We start from the raw sequence: 18,502 nt of genomic DNA, 5'->3' as shown, positions 1-18,502 counted from the left end.
TTAATAAGTACTTCAGACATGTAAAAAAAAAAATTGCTTCTTTTCATTTTCCGAAAAAGAAGCAAAAAATGCTGCCCGTCATCTCAGAATTCTTTTTATTGAATTTTTTAAAACATTCCTCTCTCAGAGCTGAACTGACTTCTATAAATAAGCATCTCATCTCCTACGTCCCATATTGTCCTTTCAAACTCAGGCAAATAAACTCAAAAGGAAAAGAAGAAGAAAAGAAAAAAAGATCCACCTCAGCTTTTGTATAGTTTTCAACACTGACTTTTCAGCTTTGAACCCACCTTATATTACTTCGCACATTTTGGCAACACGTCTTCATTGCCACCACAAGATTCGAAAGTGTATTTATCTACACATCAAGAAGGTGACAGCTCAAACAAGAGGATGGCTGAACCATCTTTGTGAACTTCGCAGACCTCCACCCAAAAAATATTCTGAAACCGGAACATTTCACTTCTGCGTGAGTGGTGCACTCTACGGGGGTGACAGGCACCCATTTTGATGGACTCAGCGGGTGAGACATCTGGGACAGTGACGATCGTGACACATGTGTGACGTTTTGGGGGGATATGTGCGTGTGATGCTGGGCGAGATAACTAACTCAATGTGGTTAAAACTAAGTAACAAACAGTGTCATGGCAAAAAATCATAGTGCTTATTACATCCATATATGGCTGTACCTATTTAGAGATTTGATAGATAATAACGATTCATTGATAGATAATAATGATTCATTGGTAGATAATAACGATTCATTGATCAATATAAAACTGCTTACTTCAGATATTCAATATGTCTAAAGGTTCTGAATTTCGATGTTTGGGGTGAAATATAATTTTGATTATCAGATGTGGCTAAAACAAAGTAGCAGTAGCAAAATTAGCTGTTTATTACGAGAATGGTGCTCCTTTTCCGAAGTTTGATAAATTATCATGATTGACTGATCTGTTTAAGAATTGCTTTCTGCTGATGAACGTATTTAGTAAGAATTGGATGCTGTTTTTGCAAGAAAGCAACAACGCCCAAAGTCTTACAGCTGCTAAATGGTCCAGTGATCGTATTTTTTATTATTAGGTTTAATTGATAATAATGATTCAATTGTCTGTATGAAAATTGATAATTGCAGAAAAGCTGAATGATGAAAAAGCATTTTCAGAACACTTTAAAATACAATTTGAAAACATTTTTAGAGCATTTGAAGCTTTATGGCTTAATCTAGGTTTAACCAAAGTTACTTTTTTCTAAACTGCAAATCAGAGAAACAAATCAACGTAATTGGCAAGAATTGTTTTCTGAAAAAAAAAGCAACAATGTCCAAAGTTTCTGATGTTTCTATAAACATATTATTTTGTTAGGCAGATAAGGTTAAAAATAAGTAAGAAATTATTTTGCGTGGTTTACTGCTGCTAAATGGTTTAATGATTGTATTTGTTTAGATATTTAAATGATAACAATTCAATTTTCTGTATGCGAACTGCTAATTGCAGAAAACCAGCATTTCCATAGTCTTTTTTTGCTGTTTTATTTTTATTTATTTTCAATATTGACTTGCATTTTGGGCAGATATGTTATTTAGTTAAGCAGGTGTAGCTAAAGTTACATCAATATCATATTTTGCACAACTTGTTTCGGCCTTCATTTCACAAATTATAACACGATATTTTATGGTTAATTTAACCTAAATCATTACCAAAGCGCTTCATTAAAATTACTGAGATTTTTGATGTTCCCTTTGAATCTGAAATACGGTAAATCTTACCATTCTGGTATTTTTGACCATACTTCTTTTCAGCGTACGTCAACTTGAACTCCCTATCCTCTAAACATTAAATTATTTATGTAGATAAAAAAGAATTTACCATGAAGAATTCTTCGTATAGCTACCCCTTAATAGGGAGTTAATTCGGGCCATTATTTCGTTCAATTTGAACCATAGTATTGTGTAATTAGTTTTATCAGTAAGATAGTCTGGTTAAAACAATATGGTCAAAAATTTTTAACAGCACAACAGAATGGGAAAAAACTTTAAGCATTGATATATTTCAAAATATTTTTTTTGTCATGACCATGCGATAAACATGGGAGGAAAAAAGATCTTTACTTAGGGGGATTTGTTCAACACATACTTGTTGCACAAAGAAAAAAAAATTCTAGGAACATAATTTTTCCACAGTCTGACAAGAGGATGCGTTGAGTCTTCAAAAACGTTTACACGGCGGTTAAAAGAATAATATAACGCCTATTGCAAACGATGGAGAGAAAATAGAATAATAATAATAAAAAAAGAACCATTTTGATGATGTCTGCCAAAAAACGTAGAAAAAAAGCGCAACAATTCTGAGGTAGGACTGTTTCATAGAGTTGGTAAAACGATAAGTGAAGGAAAGAGCCAAACAGTGTGAAAGACGGACTGCAGGGCTGTCTACTGAGTCTTTCAGCTTTCACTCTTAGAAAGAATGATGATAGGCGAACAGTCATTAATTTTATCCACGAGCACCCCCTTTGGATAGGAATCACGCCGCAAAATCTTCTTCCTAGCCCATTTTTGCGCGAATCGGAGTTCTGACATACGCGTTCTTTCTCCGTTCTGGAATAAAACACGCCGTAGTTTTACGCTTTTTACGCAATTTTTTTTTCCTGGATATTTTTTTGGCGAAATATTTTTTTTTTTGTTGAGACATAGTGGAAGTTATGATGTTGTTGCTCTACAAGTATCGAATATTGGTGAAATCTGTTGAGAACTGACATATTTTTTTTGGTTAATTTTATTTTATTTTTTAAAAGGACGGCATGTGGCTGGTGAGACCCTTCATAATAAATTCTTTTACTATAATTCTTTTACTATTATTCTATTTACTATTTTTAATTAAGTCATTTGAAATTTAAAGTATAAAAAAAAATTAAGTTCAGGTAAACTCAGAGTAAATCATGAAGTTTCAAATGCTGGAAAAAAAAGACCAAAATGTCAAAATACAGCAAATTACTACAGATGCAAACAAATTATGGCAAATGTAAACAAATTATGCAGGAAGAAAACAATTACGAACGATTACGCTGGATGAAAACGAAACGAATTATGAAAACTATTACGCAGTGGGATGTAATATAACAATATTTTGTTTATATTTTGATATTTTGACGACATCTTTAGAGCTTTGGAAACTTTATGGCTTTGTCTAAACTTTAAATCATTTATGCTGGCAAAACAGATCAACGTAATTAGTAAAAACTTATGATTAGCATTTTTGGTCCGTTTTTCGCGAAATGAATCGCCCACGTACGATATGTTGTACAAACATGCAATACTAGTTCAAACCTTTGGAATGAAAAACCATATTAAACAAATCAATATTTGGATACAAATGCAGAAAATGTATACTTTGTGCTTCGTTTGAACAAAGCATGAAACAACATGAATAAAGCGCAGCACGAGAAAAAAATATTTTATTAATTATTTATTTCATTACTCTTTATTTAAAGGGTGTTTAAAATTGATTGACTTGCAAAATGGGTGCTAATCTAGAAAAGGTTGGGTGGTAATAGTACGACTAGAAAGGTGGAATAGTACGACTATCTATGTACAATTAGGAATCGAGCATAGCCCGGGATAGCGTGGTTGGTGGGGCACTAGGACCATGTCCAAGAGTTTTTGGGTTCGATCCCAGCCCGCCGAAGACTTCCCGTGTTGTGAATGATGAGTGATGCACGTTAAATCTGTCGAGTCACAAAGTCTTCTATGTTCCCATAACAAATCAATGCCTCTGGGGGTACTGATCCAGGAGTTTCATTATCTTCAGGATTGGTTCAAAATTACAAGACTACGGAGTTGAACATTAGTAGTCGTAAACCCAAAACTGGGTCTGCTATTCAACGACGGATAAAATAAAATAAATATAATAGTTACAGAGCATAGGTTTTAGAATTATTCCGAATAATTAGGTGGCTTAACGAAAGATAGTTTGTAAAAAGGAAACATTGCTTTTTACACCATTCTTTTTAGTTATTTTCCAACAATAAATCACTTTAGGTAGATAGTGACTAGTTTATGCAGAATATTCCCTAGAATATTGCTGAAGAGGAAGCAAAATACATTAGTATGCTTGAAATTTTCAGATGCAATAAATGCAAGATGGAATGGAGGCAAAAGAATATTTCTCTCTATCGGAGAATTTGCCGCCATTATTGAAATCCATTAAAATAAAACACAATATAAACAACGACAATTTTTAATTAAAATTTTTAAAAAGATTTTTATTTCAAAAACAAATTAATAGATTTTTTAGCATAGTTCCTTAACGGGAAAAAATATTCAAAAATAATAGTTATTCTCTTAAATTTTATCGCTTTAAGCACTTTCATTATTTTTATTTTGAAATAATGAAGTGTTCTTGCACTATAATTTTCATATAATTATAAGAAGCTGTCTTAAATTAAAGTAAAAGCATTGAAATAGCATACGAAACAAATGAAAATAATTCCATTTATCTTAATTCAAACATTTAACCCATTTATATTATTCTAAAAAAAGGAATCTAAATTATTTATTATTGTATTACTATCACTGAATTTCTTTTCTCATTTATTTTAGCATTCAGTAGAAATGCTGCAAATACATTTAAGTGCTCAAAACTTATCAATCAAAACTAACTTGATAAATGCTCCAAGCAATTCTAAGATAATAAGGTTTTCCTCAATTCACGACTGGAAAACCATAATTGTTTTTATTATTTTAAATAAGTGAAAGTAAAATATTATTCATTTATTAACTTTTTGCTCTGCATTTGTTTTGCCATTCGTACGTAGTAGAACTGTTGCAAACGCATTCAAAATGTTAGAAACTATCTTTTTTTAGTTCTTCCCAGTGAAATGTTACACTCAAGTCTGATGAATGCCTTAAACATTCCCAGGAAAATAAGATTTTTCACAATTCGCGTAAACTGTTTGAAAACGTCTTAATTTAAGATATTAATTATAATATGCGGGTGGCGCTTGCAAAAATGGAAGCTTTTCGTCAAGAAGAATTTTTCTCCGGGGCGAATCATCGGGGGAGTAGATAGTAAACAATCTGTTAAATAATTAGATGCAGTTCAGAAAGAATTCTCCTTTTTAGCTTTGAGAAAAGTTGCAACGAATTAAACGGGAGAGAGAGGTGTAGAAAGTTGAAAAGAGCGACAGAGAAAATAATTAAAGACTTTTCCTTTTAATTTTTTTCCCCATCCTCTCTCTGGCTCTCTTATCCTCTTCAAGAAGAGCTTAGGAGAGAAGAAGAAAAAAAAAGAAAAGAAACAAAACTGAAGATGAAAGAAAGGAGGAGGGAATCGGCGGGATCAAAGGCGCTGCTGGCGTCTAGAGAGAGGAAGCGACGAGAGGCAGCCATTGGTTCCCTCGTCATCACGTGACGCAACCGAAATGGTCAGATTTCGTTATCAATCGAGGAAAATGCGCCCCGAAATGCTCGTGGAAGGAGAGTTGTACGTCTGTGCTAGGCTTGGAGGAAAACCCACTCTAGGCCACACTGTCACCAGGTAACGCGGTGGTGCCACAACCGTGGGGCGCCCGCGGGTCGACTCCACGTGCAAAACCCAGGAACATAAGAGAAGCAAAAATACACATTTTTTTTCTTTTGTGCTTAGGATGGAAGGTAGTACAGCCATGGAGAGCGGTTTTATCAACAGTCAACCGTCCATGGCTGAGTTCATGACATCCCTGCCTCATATCAATGAAACATTTCATCGTGGCGGAGGATCATCAATCAACGGCGGAGGGGCAACGGCCCCCGCACCGCCGCCGCAATCGCTTTGCCCCCCGACACAACAGCAACAGTCGGGCGGTGGGGCGGCCGCTGAATCACCAGGAGCTGAGAAGCACGCGGTATCAACACAACCTACAGCCGGTGGACCTAACGGCTACTCCGGCGTATCCGTACCGGAATACCCGTGGATGAAAGAAAAGAAAACAACGAGAAAACAGCAACAAGGTGAGTCTAAATTATGCGAATTATCTTCCTATCGTTGTGTAACGTCAAAATGACGTGCATCCCATAAATAAAAATTGATTCCAATCCATGAATTAGAGATCATAGTAAAAGAAAATCTAGTAATATATTTGAAAACAATTAACTATATTTATCGTCTGGGGAAAAAATATCTTCAAATTGATCGTCTGCAAAGAGAGATAAATTGTTTTCAGTTGATATCGTTTGGAAATTAACTAAGCAACTTTCAATAAGTAATTGGCTACAAAAATTAAAGTTAATAATTTTGAATATAAAGTTATCGTTTGTAAAATAAATAATGTAGTGTAAAAAAATAGTCAAATAGAACAGATTCTAAAAATTGTTGTTTACAAAAGTAGAAAAATGTGTTTAGCAAATCATGGATACATATTTTTTTTAAAAAAAAAATAGTGGTTACTTTCAACAGAATGATGAATAAATTTATTCAATCAAGGAATTACAAATAAAATATATCAAAATTTTGAATAAGGCACAGAAAAGTTATCTGCATATATGTATCGTCTGAAAAGAATAATTAAAATAAATAATGTTGTCTTTAAAATTATCAACTGCGAAGGGAGATAAATTGTTTACAAATGATATTGTTTGGGAAATAAATATGTTACTTCCAAAAATGAATGTCTGCAGAAATTATATAAATTGTAGGCAAAAAAAATTCAGCCTTATAGCTAATAAATAGATAGTTTCTTTACTTAAGAAGAAGTCTCATATTTTGATTGATAAGATCGAATTTTTTTAAAATTTACTTTTAAAAGCAGTCAGATCATTAAAATTACTAAATTTTTTTCTCCGTTTGTATAAAATAGTTTTATTTGTAGTAAAAAATATATATATTTTCAAAACATTCTATTATTAAGAATAAAAAGGAAAAAAACTTAAAACATTTATAATAAAACGAATTAAATATAGCTGCTTTTCTTTTAAAAAAAATCTTAATTTTAGCGTGACTTTCCATGAAGTTAATAATTTTAAATTCAGCAATGTAAGAAGAACAATTTTATTCGAAAAAATGTTGTTGTGTTTAAAAATTTTGTTATTTTTGTCTTCATAAAAATATTGCCAGTTAAGTGAAATTTTATTTATTTTTAAAGTAATACATAACAGAACTAATCTTTTCAGGTTTCAACATAGAATGAAATAAAAATAACGTAAATAGAAAAAAACATTAAAATGCAGATCTAGTTTTATGTACCAGAAATGATTGAAAATATAATTATATTAAAAGTATTCCTAGTATTTGTACGTTGAAAAGGCTCCTATTATTGCGTTAAAAATCCTCTTAGTTAAAAATCCTTTTTTCATTTCATATCTTTAAAAGTTATTTCATTTAGCAAAATGGGAAAAGCAGATATAGTAGAAACAATTTCGACAATATATTCAATTTTCTAGGTAATTTTCTTAATGTTGTAATTTTTTCATTTGCTTATAAAAAAGACTATATTTTATACATTAAAAAACTACTGAATAGAATTTTTTCTCTTTTAATTACAATAAATTACAAATGAAAAGTAAACTTAGTAACAATTTAGAAATTGTCTTTATTGTCTCCTATATATTAAGGAAACATGTAAAAAAAAATGCAATTATTTCTTTTAGTAGTACAATTTAATAGGAAAAAAGTGCAATTTTAACAATTTTTTTCACAATTTTCACACTATTGCTCCGTTATTAATCTGGTTATTCTTTCGCATACCTATAAACATAAAACCTACTACAATATATGTTACGCTTAATAGAAATACGGTAGTTTAGTTTTTATTACTTGCTATAAATGATTTTTTTTCCATGAAAAAACCAACTTCAACAAATGAAGAGCACAAATAAATTTCATCCAAAACATCAAAGCAACACATGAACATTAGAAATGCCTGAAAATATAAGAAAAGAAACTAGTCAAAACCAAAAAACAACCCATAAAAAATATAACTAGTATTCTTAGATACATTAAAAGGAATAAATAAACATGAAAGGCATAAAGTAGTTCATGAAAAAACGTGAGAAATGTACGCAAATAAGAAACTACTAAAAAGAAACTAAGTAAAAACCAGGAAGAGACACAAAAACATATTCAAAAAGTACATAGAACGAAAAAATAACCAAAAAATAATCAATCAGAATCCATATATATAAATAAAATAAAAATAAGTTAATAAACATCAAAGAACTGAAGTAGTTCCAGAAAAACGTGAAAAATGTATGAAAAGAAGAAACAAATACAAAAATTAAACTGCATAAAAACTATGAAGAAACACAAGAAAAACGTACACAAAATGTATGTAAAAAGGGAAAAAAATTATCAACAAAGCTATGAAGTAGCATACAAAAGACGTGCGAAATGCGTAGAAATATATGAAAAAAATTCAAACGAACAAATACCCCATATTCTAAAGAAAATATAAGAAAAATAAACGGGAAAAGTATAAATGCAATGTATAAATAAAGGCAAACTCTCAAAACCTTAATTTTAATAAGCCTATATCTGAAAAATATCTATAATATGTAAGGAAATATATGAAAAATAATCAAGTAAAAAAAATAAAATAAAAAGATAAATTAGTACATGAAGAGAGAAACGTTTAAAACCTTAATAAATATAAGCTTATCTGGCGTGCAATTTTTCAAAAGAATGTCTCGAATTAACTTTCAATAAGTGAAAATGAAATAAATATCTGAATAAAATCAATTATAAATTCATAATGAATATATTTCAAGAAAAAATTTGTATCATATCAGTATAAAAGATGAAGAATGTTAATTTGAAGTATGAGAAATTTTTTTAAGTTTCAAGTTGTGAGAAAAAAAGTTTGATTCCTGAAATATAGAAAGTTAAAAACAAATTTTTAAAAAGTTTTTTTTCCTTCAAAATTTAGACAAAATTGATATACTCTTAATAGATACTCTTATAGATACTCTTATTACTTATTTAATATTTTTTTAGCATTGTTATTTCAAAAAATAAACATTTTACTAAACAATTTCCAAAAGACAGAATTTACTTGAAAAAAAAAGTTATCTGAGTGAACAGAAATATATTCGTTTTCTTGTTTTATAGCTTATATATCTAAAAAATAATGTTGTTAACAAATTATAAATTAATGTTTAAAAATTAACGTAATATTGCGCAATAAAAAATAATGTCTTACGTAATTAGTACGTAATAAAGTGCATTAAAAATATTACAAGCAAAGAAAGGAAGTATAGCTATAATATACGAAATATTGCTTAATTATTTTCTTCTCTTGTGTACGCGTTAAAATCTACAAAATATATTTTTCAAATTCTATTATTGGATTAAAATTATAAACATGCATTTTATTTATTTTGAGGAAATAATAAAGTCTACTAAACTTGTTACCCAATAACAGTTCCACAAACAGACAAAATTTTAGCTAAAATAATTGAAATATGTTCAGTTTCTCCTTATATTGTATACTAATAAAACGTACTGAACTTATTTTACAGATTAAGGCCTTAAAATCAATTCACAATAATCGTCGTGCATGTTCGACGTAAGTTTATTGACATAAATGATAAAGTTTACCAAACATATTACACAACTGCATATTAAGGGATCGAAATTTATTTGATGCATTGGAGATATGCTATTTTTATTGCATGCATATTAAACCCTACAATACAATAAAATCTTATTAAAAACTTCAGTGCTAACATTGAAGTTTAAAGTGTTTTAAATATACTTTTAAAAGTATATTTAAAAGAATTGCACCACAGCATTCAAGTATAGTTGAATTGGAAATATAATTTGCATCTTAAAATGTGAAGCGGATGCTCCTTACTCAAATAAACATATTGGGTTCACCACAAAAAAATGGCACAATTGCATCTTTGTCAAACTGCAAAGCCAAAATAGGGATCTAATATCGCAAATCTTTGATTAAGAAACTTTATTTAAAAAATTGTATTTGAAGTAAGAAAAGCATATGAAAAATGATGAAGAAAATTTATGATGGGAAAATATGTAAGAAGAAACTTTGTTTTGCATGTTTTCTGTTCAGTTAAATGTTATTAACAAAGTGTTACAATAACACAAGATAGCAGATGAAATTATTAAAAAATTTTTAAAAACTTTAGGTTAAATTGTTATTTAATAATCAACTTGATTATTAATAGCTTTTTAAAAAAAATGCTGTATGAAGAGATAAAATTAATTATCCTTCGTGATTACTGCTATCAGAAATTTTGTATAATTCACAACTAACTTGCACTACTTATTTTCCCCTAGTGGATTCTAATAAAAACACTTAAAATTTCCTACATATGCAAATTTTTTTTAAATATTTAATAAGGCTTTTGTAAAAAGAATAATAACTTTCAATTATTGACGTTTTAAGAAGAATAAAACATTCAAAATATCTGAATTATACATAAATTAATATTTTATAACAAAATACCATTTTCAATACTTGTAGTAATCATAATAATGTATCCTAATGTTTTTAAAATAATGTATATGTATCAGTAGTAATATCATCAATAGTAGTATATGTACTCAGTATGTATCAGTAGTAGTATATGTACTCAGATTTTTCTTCAGCTCCAAATTTAAAGCATTTAATTAAATATACTATTCTGTAGTTTCTGAATAGTGAAAATAATATTTTAATTTCAATATTAATATTTTACGTCAAATGTGTAAATTTGTGACATTGACATAATGTAAATTTAAATATTTATGTTTTAAACAAATAGTATTTGATAACGAATTTGTTTTATCACAGCATATATAGCCTGCAAACCCGATATTGATAAATTTTAAAATTTCTTTCATGCAATCTTTCCAACTACAGTATTTTAATATTCGAGATCAATATACAATTCTTTTATAACGACTTATTTAATGGTAAATAAGATTTTAATTTTATTTGAATATAAAGCTTTATATTTTATGAAATTTAAACATTGAAAACATTGGAAAACAAATTGTCACTGTTTTGAAAAAAAATATCATTAAATCTCAAATAAACATGCAGTTAATTCTAAAAATGCCTTTTATCTAGTCTTTTAAAATTCAGCATTAATATTTTATGATAAACAAAATGTCTAAAATATTTTAGTAAAAATCCTATTTAAAGTTAAGTGTTATTTCAGTTAAATACAAATTTTATATTCAAAACTTAACTAATTCTAAAAACATTATCTCTAGAAAAACACTACTTCTATATTTGATACGAACAATAATAAGTTAAACAAAAATAAATATCTCAGATATTTGAGTAAAAATTCTATTTATAGTTAAGTGTTATTTTGATTGATTACAAATTTTATTTTCAAAACTGAACTAGTTAATTCTAAAAACATTATCTTTAGAAAAACACTACTTATATATTTGCTACGAACAATAATAAATTAAACAAAAATAAAAATCTAAAACATTTGAGTAAAAATTCTATTTAAAGTTAAGTGTTATTTTTGTTTGATTACAAGTTTTATATTCAAAACCAAACTAGTTAATTCTAAAAACATTATCTTTACAAAAACACTACTTATATATTTGATACGAAAGAAAATAATTGTTTTTCTTCGATAGTTAGTCTAATTTTATGATTAATAAAACTTTAATATTTTTATTCCACAAATAAAATTAAGAGTATTTGTAAACATAACCACATTTTTTTAAAAAAAAAAAATTACAAAATTTAATTTAGGATTGTTTTTTTTAAACAGAATTATACACAATTTTTCATATTTACTATTTAAATGATTTCCCTTTATTCAATTGCTCTACGAGAAATCAAGCATTTAAAACAATAGGATTTCAATTTTTATTGCGGAGAAAGTTACTTTAATGTATTTTTAACAATATCGAGTCTGTGTTTCATTTCTTTTTGAATTAGTAACATAAAATAAACTAAAACAGTGTCTTTCACCCATTATTCGTTACGCTCTTTCTATCAATAACAACTGTTCCCGAACGTGTTCGTAAAATAAAATAAATAAACTAATTCAAAAGTTTAAACAGAAGCCTGTTTTTGACTTTAGTATGCAATCAAGGTGTGCGACGAAGCGAATCAGTTAATGTTTTTACTGTTGTTATTTATTAAATCCGGAAATAAATATTTTCATTTAAAGTTATTTTAAAACTCTTTTAACAACTATTCTTCCAAACATGTATCGACATTTATATTTTACGATAATTTTTCAAAATTAACTAATTGCGTTGACAACTGTAATGATATTAAGTTAATAATAGTTAAAAATTTAATTCTTAGAAAAAGTAAATATAGTTATTGGACCAATATTGTTAATTTTACGTATCATATTTAATTTTTAATAAAAATAAAGGAAATGTAGTATGAAATATTTCTCTGTTATAATGATTTTAAACATTTTAGTTAACTCAATTAAGTGAATAATTTAAATATGAATTATTAAACCATTTTAAATATTTTTACTTTTTTAATTATGTTAGATAAATGCATTTTAAACACATTAAATGTGTTTAAAAATTTTAACTGCTAATTAACGTCCTTCAGACTTTTTTGTTTTAATTTAAAATAACTTCAGTTAGAAATAGATAGTAAACTCTGTTCCTTTTGTAAAGTAAGACACTGGACTCTGATAGAAAAATCTTTTAATTTGATTTTAAAATACTTAAATTAATTCAGTCAAGCATATAAAATTCAAGATGTATTTTTAAAACAGTTTAAAATATTTAAACTTTTTTAATTTTGATTCTATAAAGTAAATGTATTTTAAGTATTTTTAAAACATTTAAAAATAAGCTATTCAAAAAATTTCAGTTGCAAATTTTATTAAACTTTATTATAAATTAGACTTATTTTATGTGACGTTTCATTGTAAGCACTTTATTAAACATCGTCCAGATTTTCTTACTTTAAGTTAAAATTGCTTGTTGCAAATAAACAATTACATTTGTTTTGTAATAGACAATACTTCTGTCTAAAGTAAATTATTCAACGATTGACTCAGTAAAGCGAATAAATAAAATATAAATAATAAAACTTGTTAAAAATACTTTAACTTTTAAAAATTATTCTTTAAGACAAATCTATGTTAAAAATGTAAGAATATCCCGAACAACGCAAAATCAAATAGTTAATATCATTGAAATTTTCATTGAACTGCTTTAATGTTCAATCGTAAAACTTAATCAAGCACCATATGCATTTTTTTGGTTTCAAATAAATATAGCTATTTCACAAATACATTTCAAATTTTGTTCAGCAATAAATATTAGCTAAGTACCTATAATTAATTAATTAAATTAAAATAAATTAATGAACAGTAAAATCAAATGTTTTCTTTCTTTTTACGATATTTAAATATATAAATTAACACAATAAAGCGTATAAATTTAAATATTCATTATTAAATCAGTATTAGTCTTGATTTTTTGTCTGTTATTTTTTTAATATATTAAAAACATTTTTTTTTTGTAATACTGTTTTATAGCTTTAAACTATTAGTTTCATTACGCTTTCCTTAAAATTGAACTTATTTAATGAACGGTCCATAACATTTGCTAAGTGACGTCCAGATTTCTTATCTTAAGTAAAATTAAAATTAATAATTAGTAAGTTTATAGACAAACATCAATTGATAATTTTTGTATGACATGAACATGAATTTTTGCGACATAAATAATTTTTACATAAGCCTCGAGTTTTGAAATTTAGGACCTCACATTTCAGTCTTAAATTGTAATTTAATCATTGAACTGATCCCTATTGAAACAAATTAATTATGAATTACATTAAACATAAATCATTAAACCTGTATGAGGCATTATAAAAATCTAAACTTTTTTTTTTTTTAAATGTTTTAAGAAAAATTACAATACAAAAAGGAAATCAAAACCTGCTCAAATTATTCGACTAAGACAAATAAGCGATTAATTCTATGAAGCTTAAACTATTTTGTGTTATTACGAGTTACGTTTTGAATAGTTTAGTTAAAAATAAAACTATAATTTGCTCTACAATTTGGAAAAGTTTTTTTTTTTTTACCTTAAATCTCATCGTATATTATTTTGAATTAAAGTGCCGAATTTTTTAATTCCTTAGATTTGAAAATATCTTAATAGAATGAGTTATTCAAAAAAAATAATAAAAAATGAAATGTTTCTTTTTGTCCTTAGATACGTTATAAAGATTAAAAAATAAGTGCCATTAAACGTTTTTGTGATACATTAATAGTAGACGCTTATGCGTTTTTTGCCACTTCAAACAAACTTTTCAATTACATTGATACAAAACGCAGTTTGTACAAATTCAATTACATTTATACTATTTCAATTGCACATATACTGATCATTTTCCTTATCGTTTACAGAAATGATATGTATTTTTAATTCGGCAATTTTCAGAATTCTTATTTTAGTGCCAAATCGCATATTATTATCATTATCCTCAGTATGAAAATATATTAAACAGCCTTTAGCATAACATTATCATGTAAATTATTTAAAAGTTTATTTGTAATAACTGTATAGAAATTTACGAAAATGGAATTTAAAGAATGAGAAAAAAGTATATTACCGTAATACACAGTAAAAAATTCAGTTGCAAATTATGGTAAAAAGTATTGTCATCATAAGCGCAGCATCCATAAATATCATTTTAGCGTAATATTTTTTACCGTAACTTTTACAGTAATATTTATTTAATTATTGTAATTCGTGATTTTATAGTAAATATTACTGCACACAAATTGCGATACATCAGATTTTTTGTTCCATAAAACTTTACTGTAAAAAGTTCTTTCACATTGAATGCCTGTATTTTTTATCGTAATTTGATCCGGATGTTATTACAGTGAAATTGAACAGTGAGTTATCAAACTTCTAATTGTTTTGCTGCATAGTAAGTTTTATGAAGTAAATTAAGAAGATCAGCTGGTACACTGCAAAAAGTTCGGATCAAATTACGATAAAAAGTACCGGTATTCTGGGTACAGGTATATTTTACCGTAAAATCCATTTTTACCGTAAAATTTTACAGAACAAAAAATCTGATTCATCGATCCTTTTTTACACTGAAGTTTTATACCGTAATGTTTACAGTAATATTTATTTAATTACAATGATTCGATAATTTTGTCATAAAAGTTACTGTAAAAATTGTAATATATCAAATTTTTTGTTCTGTAAAATGTTACGGTAAAAATGGATTTTACGGTAAAATAGCTTTCATGGATTCTGTACTCAGGGTGCCTGTACATTTTACCGTTATTTGATTCGGATTTTTTTAGAGTGCAGCGAATAATTCGCACGAGTAAAAAAATGTTTTAAAATTATATTCAGAAATATTTTTAACTTAATTTTTTCTACACAATTTTATAAAATATTAGTTGAAAATAAAATCCTGATTAAAAATACTCATTCATTTTCTTACCAAAACTAAAACTACTTGAGATAAAAAATTAATTTGATGATGTTCCAAATAAAGTTAGACTCTAAATTAAATCTAATCAAAATATATGGATTAAAAGTCAAAATCGTCCAAATCAATCGTCCAAATCGTCCAAAAGTAAAAATCAATGTCCATTCCTTCCCCACGTTTTCATTTAGTTTCCCTAGTTCACAGTTCGTTTAGTTTTCTTAACAAAAATAGCGATAGTTATGGATAATCAAATGGAACTGTTAAAGACTCTCTATTACATGAAACATTGCTTTTAATTCATTTTTATCATCATTACAATAGTGATTTAGCATTGCTATTTGAGAGCAGTTGTTTGGAGGCTGGAGATAATGGCTGGACGTAATGATGTCAACCGTAAAACCTCATTATTAAGCCGCATTTTTATGTCTTCATTAAAGATGGCTGTTTTGTTATAGTGAAGTTTGCGTAAAACTAGCGTGAATTTGTCTTTTTCCTAACATTTGAATAAAATTAATTTCATGATTTAACATAACTCTAATTATTTCTGTAGTTTATAACACGTTTCACTACATCAGATTTGTTTTTAAAATTAAATGTTGACGTTTATGAAAACGATTTGAAACATGCACATTTATCGAAACGTTTACTCGAAATTTCAGATTTTAACTCTCATTCAAAAAATATTATTTTTTAATAGCTAAGACTTAAGAAAATATTTTTTTACGCTGGAAAGATTTTTTTCACTTTTGAATAAAAACTATTTTAAATTGTAGCTTAAAATTAGGACCCAAGTTTTTAAAAAAAAATGTTACCCTACATACTTTGGAGACAGTATATTAAGAAAAATGCAATTATTTATTTTAATCGGGAAAAAGTGCAACTGAATTGTGTTTATCTTTGCTGTAAAAAAACAATGTGTTCTTTTTTTAAAAACAATTTTTAATAGCAAGGAAAGCAGTCTAAAAAAGGGTATTCAAATGACCAAAAAAAGAGCATTGAAAAACACTAAATATCCAGGTTTAAAGCATATGCCTACGATTTTGTTTCGTCTTAAATTCGTAAGAACTCTATCATTTAATTTTCATAATAATGCAGTATAATAATATAATAGCTTTTATAATCGTATCATTTGACTGATAGAATAGAATGCAGATTATTAATAGCTAGTAAAAATAAAAAAAAATAAAAAAGACAAAAAAAAAGACTTTTTTTCTTGACCCCTAAGCGTCATTTTCAATGGTTTAAAATGAGCATTTCTTTGGGAGCGGGATTTGTATTTGTAATACATGAAACGATTCGCTTTTTTTGAAAGAAAAATAATAAATAATTTTAAGAATTGAGTAACTGGTAAAGAACAAAGATCATTAAAAGCTACTGAAAATCAATACACACTTATTTTTTTTTTAATTTTTCGTATAGTTTACACTGTTAGAATTTTCATTCTAAAATTACGGTAAAATAACCGGCAGTGTCTATCCATCCAATTAATCATTAAAGTTTACGTTAAAGAACATTTTTTACCTTTACGGTTTTGAAACCGTTTCGAACTAGTATGGTTATAAAACCATGAATACGAAGCTATATGGGTTTTTAATCATTTAGAACTAGCATGGTTTGAAAACCCCAAAAAATATATTTAATTGTTTTTTTTTTTGTTTTTTTTGCTGGGCATTTCATTAGATAATAGGCATTGGAGTGTTTAGGACTCAAATTAAGGAGTGCCGGACACTGAAAATTCTTCATTTGTTGAAGGGAATGGAGGAAATAGTGTGGTGTAAACGCTGAGACTCGAACCCAAGTTCTGCCGGTCATGAGACTGTGACAGATCAGCCCTCTTTGCTATAATATATACGCAATTGCAAGAAACTAAGCTGCTTCGTATGCATTAGGTAGGCTTACTAGGTGCGATAAAATTTTGGTTTTTTACCGTATTACATTCAATAAAAAATTTTTCTCACTGTTAAAAGTTTTATTACCATCTTATTTATCATTATCTGGCTGTTTTGTTTGAATACGGTAAAATAACAATTAAATAAATTGTTTTTTAACTATTTTTTCCGAGAAATTTCAAACAGTGTATAATAAGTATTTTGTAAATTTTTTGCGGTGGAAAATTTGGTTATAATAAATCTATCTTTTTTTAAATGATAAATAAAACATTTGAATCACAGTAATAATAAAACAAACGGAGATCATTGAAAGCTACTGAAAATCAACATATATGTATCTCTCTATTACTTGACTACAATCGCAATTCGTTATAGTTCATAATTAATTTTTTTTATGGGGGGGGGGGAGAACTTGATGAAATGGGATACGTTTTTTTGAATTGTAAGGAAATCATTTGACTTATTGAAATTATTGATAAGGATAAATGTCATTGATAGCTACTCAAAATTCAACCATATTTCTCTTTCAATTTTTAGCACCTTCTTCTTTTGTTTACAAGACATTTTTAGGGAGTGTTTATAAGATGAGATATTCTTATTTTAGTAGAAAGCGAATTATAATCATTAAAAACAACCGAAAACAAACAAGCTTGTTTTTATTTATCTATACTCCCGAGTATCTTTCTCCATAGTTTTCAGCAGTTAGTACGAATTTCTAAGATGGGCTCATTTATAATAAAATGATATGCTTTTTTATATAGTAAACAAATTGTTTGAATGGCTGAATTTTTTAGAAAAGATAACTAATCATTAAAAACTACTGAAAAAAACAACATACAGTCCATGGTCAAATAATTAGACGCACTATAAGATTTAATGAAAAATTTTAATTATCAAGTGATACTATACAGCTTAATTAACCGACTGAAAACAAATTACACTTGTTTATGTTCGCGCATCAATTGGTTAACATTGTAATGCAATACGTTAAAAATAAATACAAATAGGAAGTATATAAAAAAATCTCCTGAATAAAAATCCCGTTACATGTATGTTTAAATATAAAAGTATTGTAAATAAACTCGTGCAAATCATATCATTATTAAAACACCACAGTGCATCTAACAATTTTATCTAATTATTATAATATACTCATATAATACCTGATGGAATAAATATTCTATATTTATATAATACATCGTCTAATTAATCGTCAAATTTATATT

At 27.3% G+C, this 18,502-nt stretch overlaps 1 protein-coding gene across 1 annotated transcript in view; it reads left to right on the top strand.

The window, feature by feature from the left end:
* The first annotated feature begins 5,396 nt into the window (after positions 1 to 5,396).
* LOC107455689 (homeotic protein proboscipedia) overlaps positions 5,397 to 18,502 on the top strand; it is a 76,332-nt gene continuing 63,226 nt past the window's right edge. The window contains exon 1 of the mRNA XM_016073330.3: positions 5,397 to 5,986. Within this exon, the coding sequence (XP_015928816.1) occupies positions 5,644 to 5,986 (343 nt within the window). The 5' untranslated portion in view covers positions 5,397 to 5,643. The remainder of the gene's footprint in view (positions 5,987 to 18,502) is intronic.

This window comes from Parasteatoda tepidariorum, chromosome 8, assembly GCF_043381705.1.
Source record: "Parasteatoda tepidariorum isolate YZ-2023 chromosome 8, CAS_Ptep_4.0, whole genome shotgun sequence".
NCBI classification, from domain to species: domain Eukaryota; kingdom Metazoa; phylum Arthropoda; class Arachnida; order Araneae; family Theridiidae; genus Parasteatoda; species Parasteatoda tepidariorum.
Note: the sequence above shows the minus strand (reverse complement) of the source record. Positions and strands in the feature narration are given on the sequence as shown.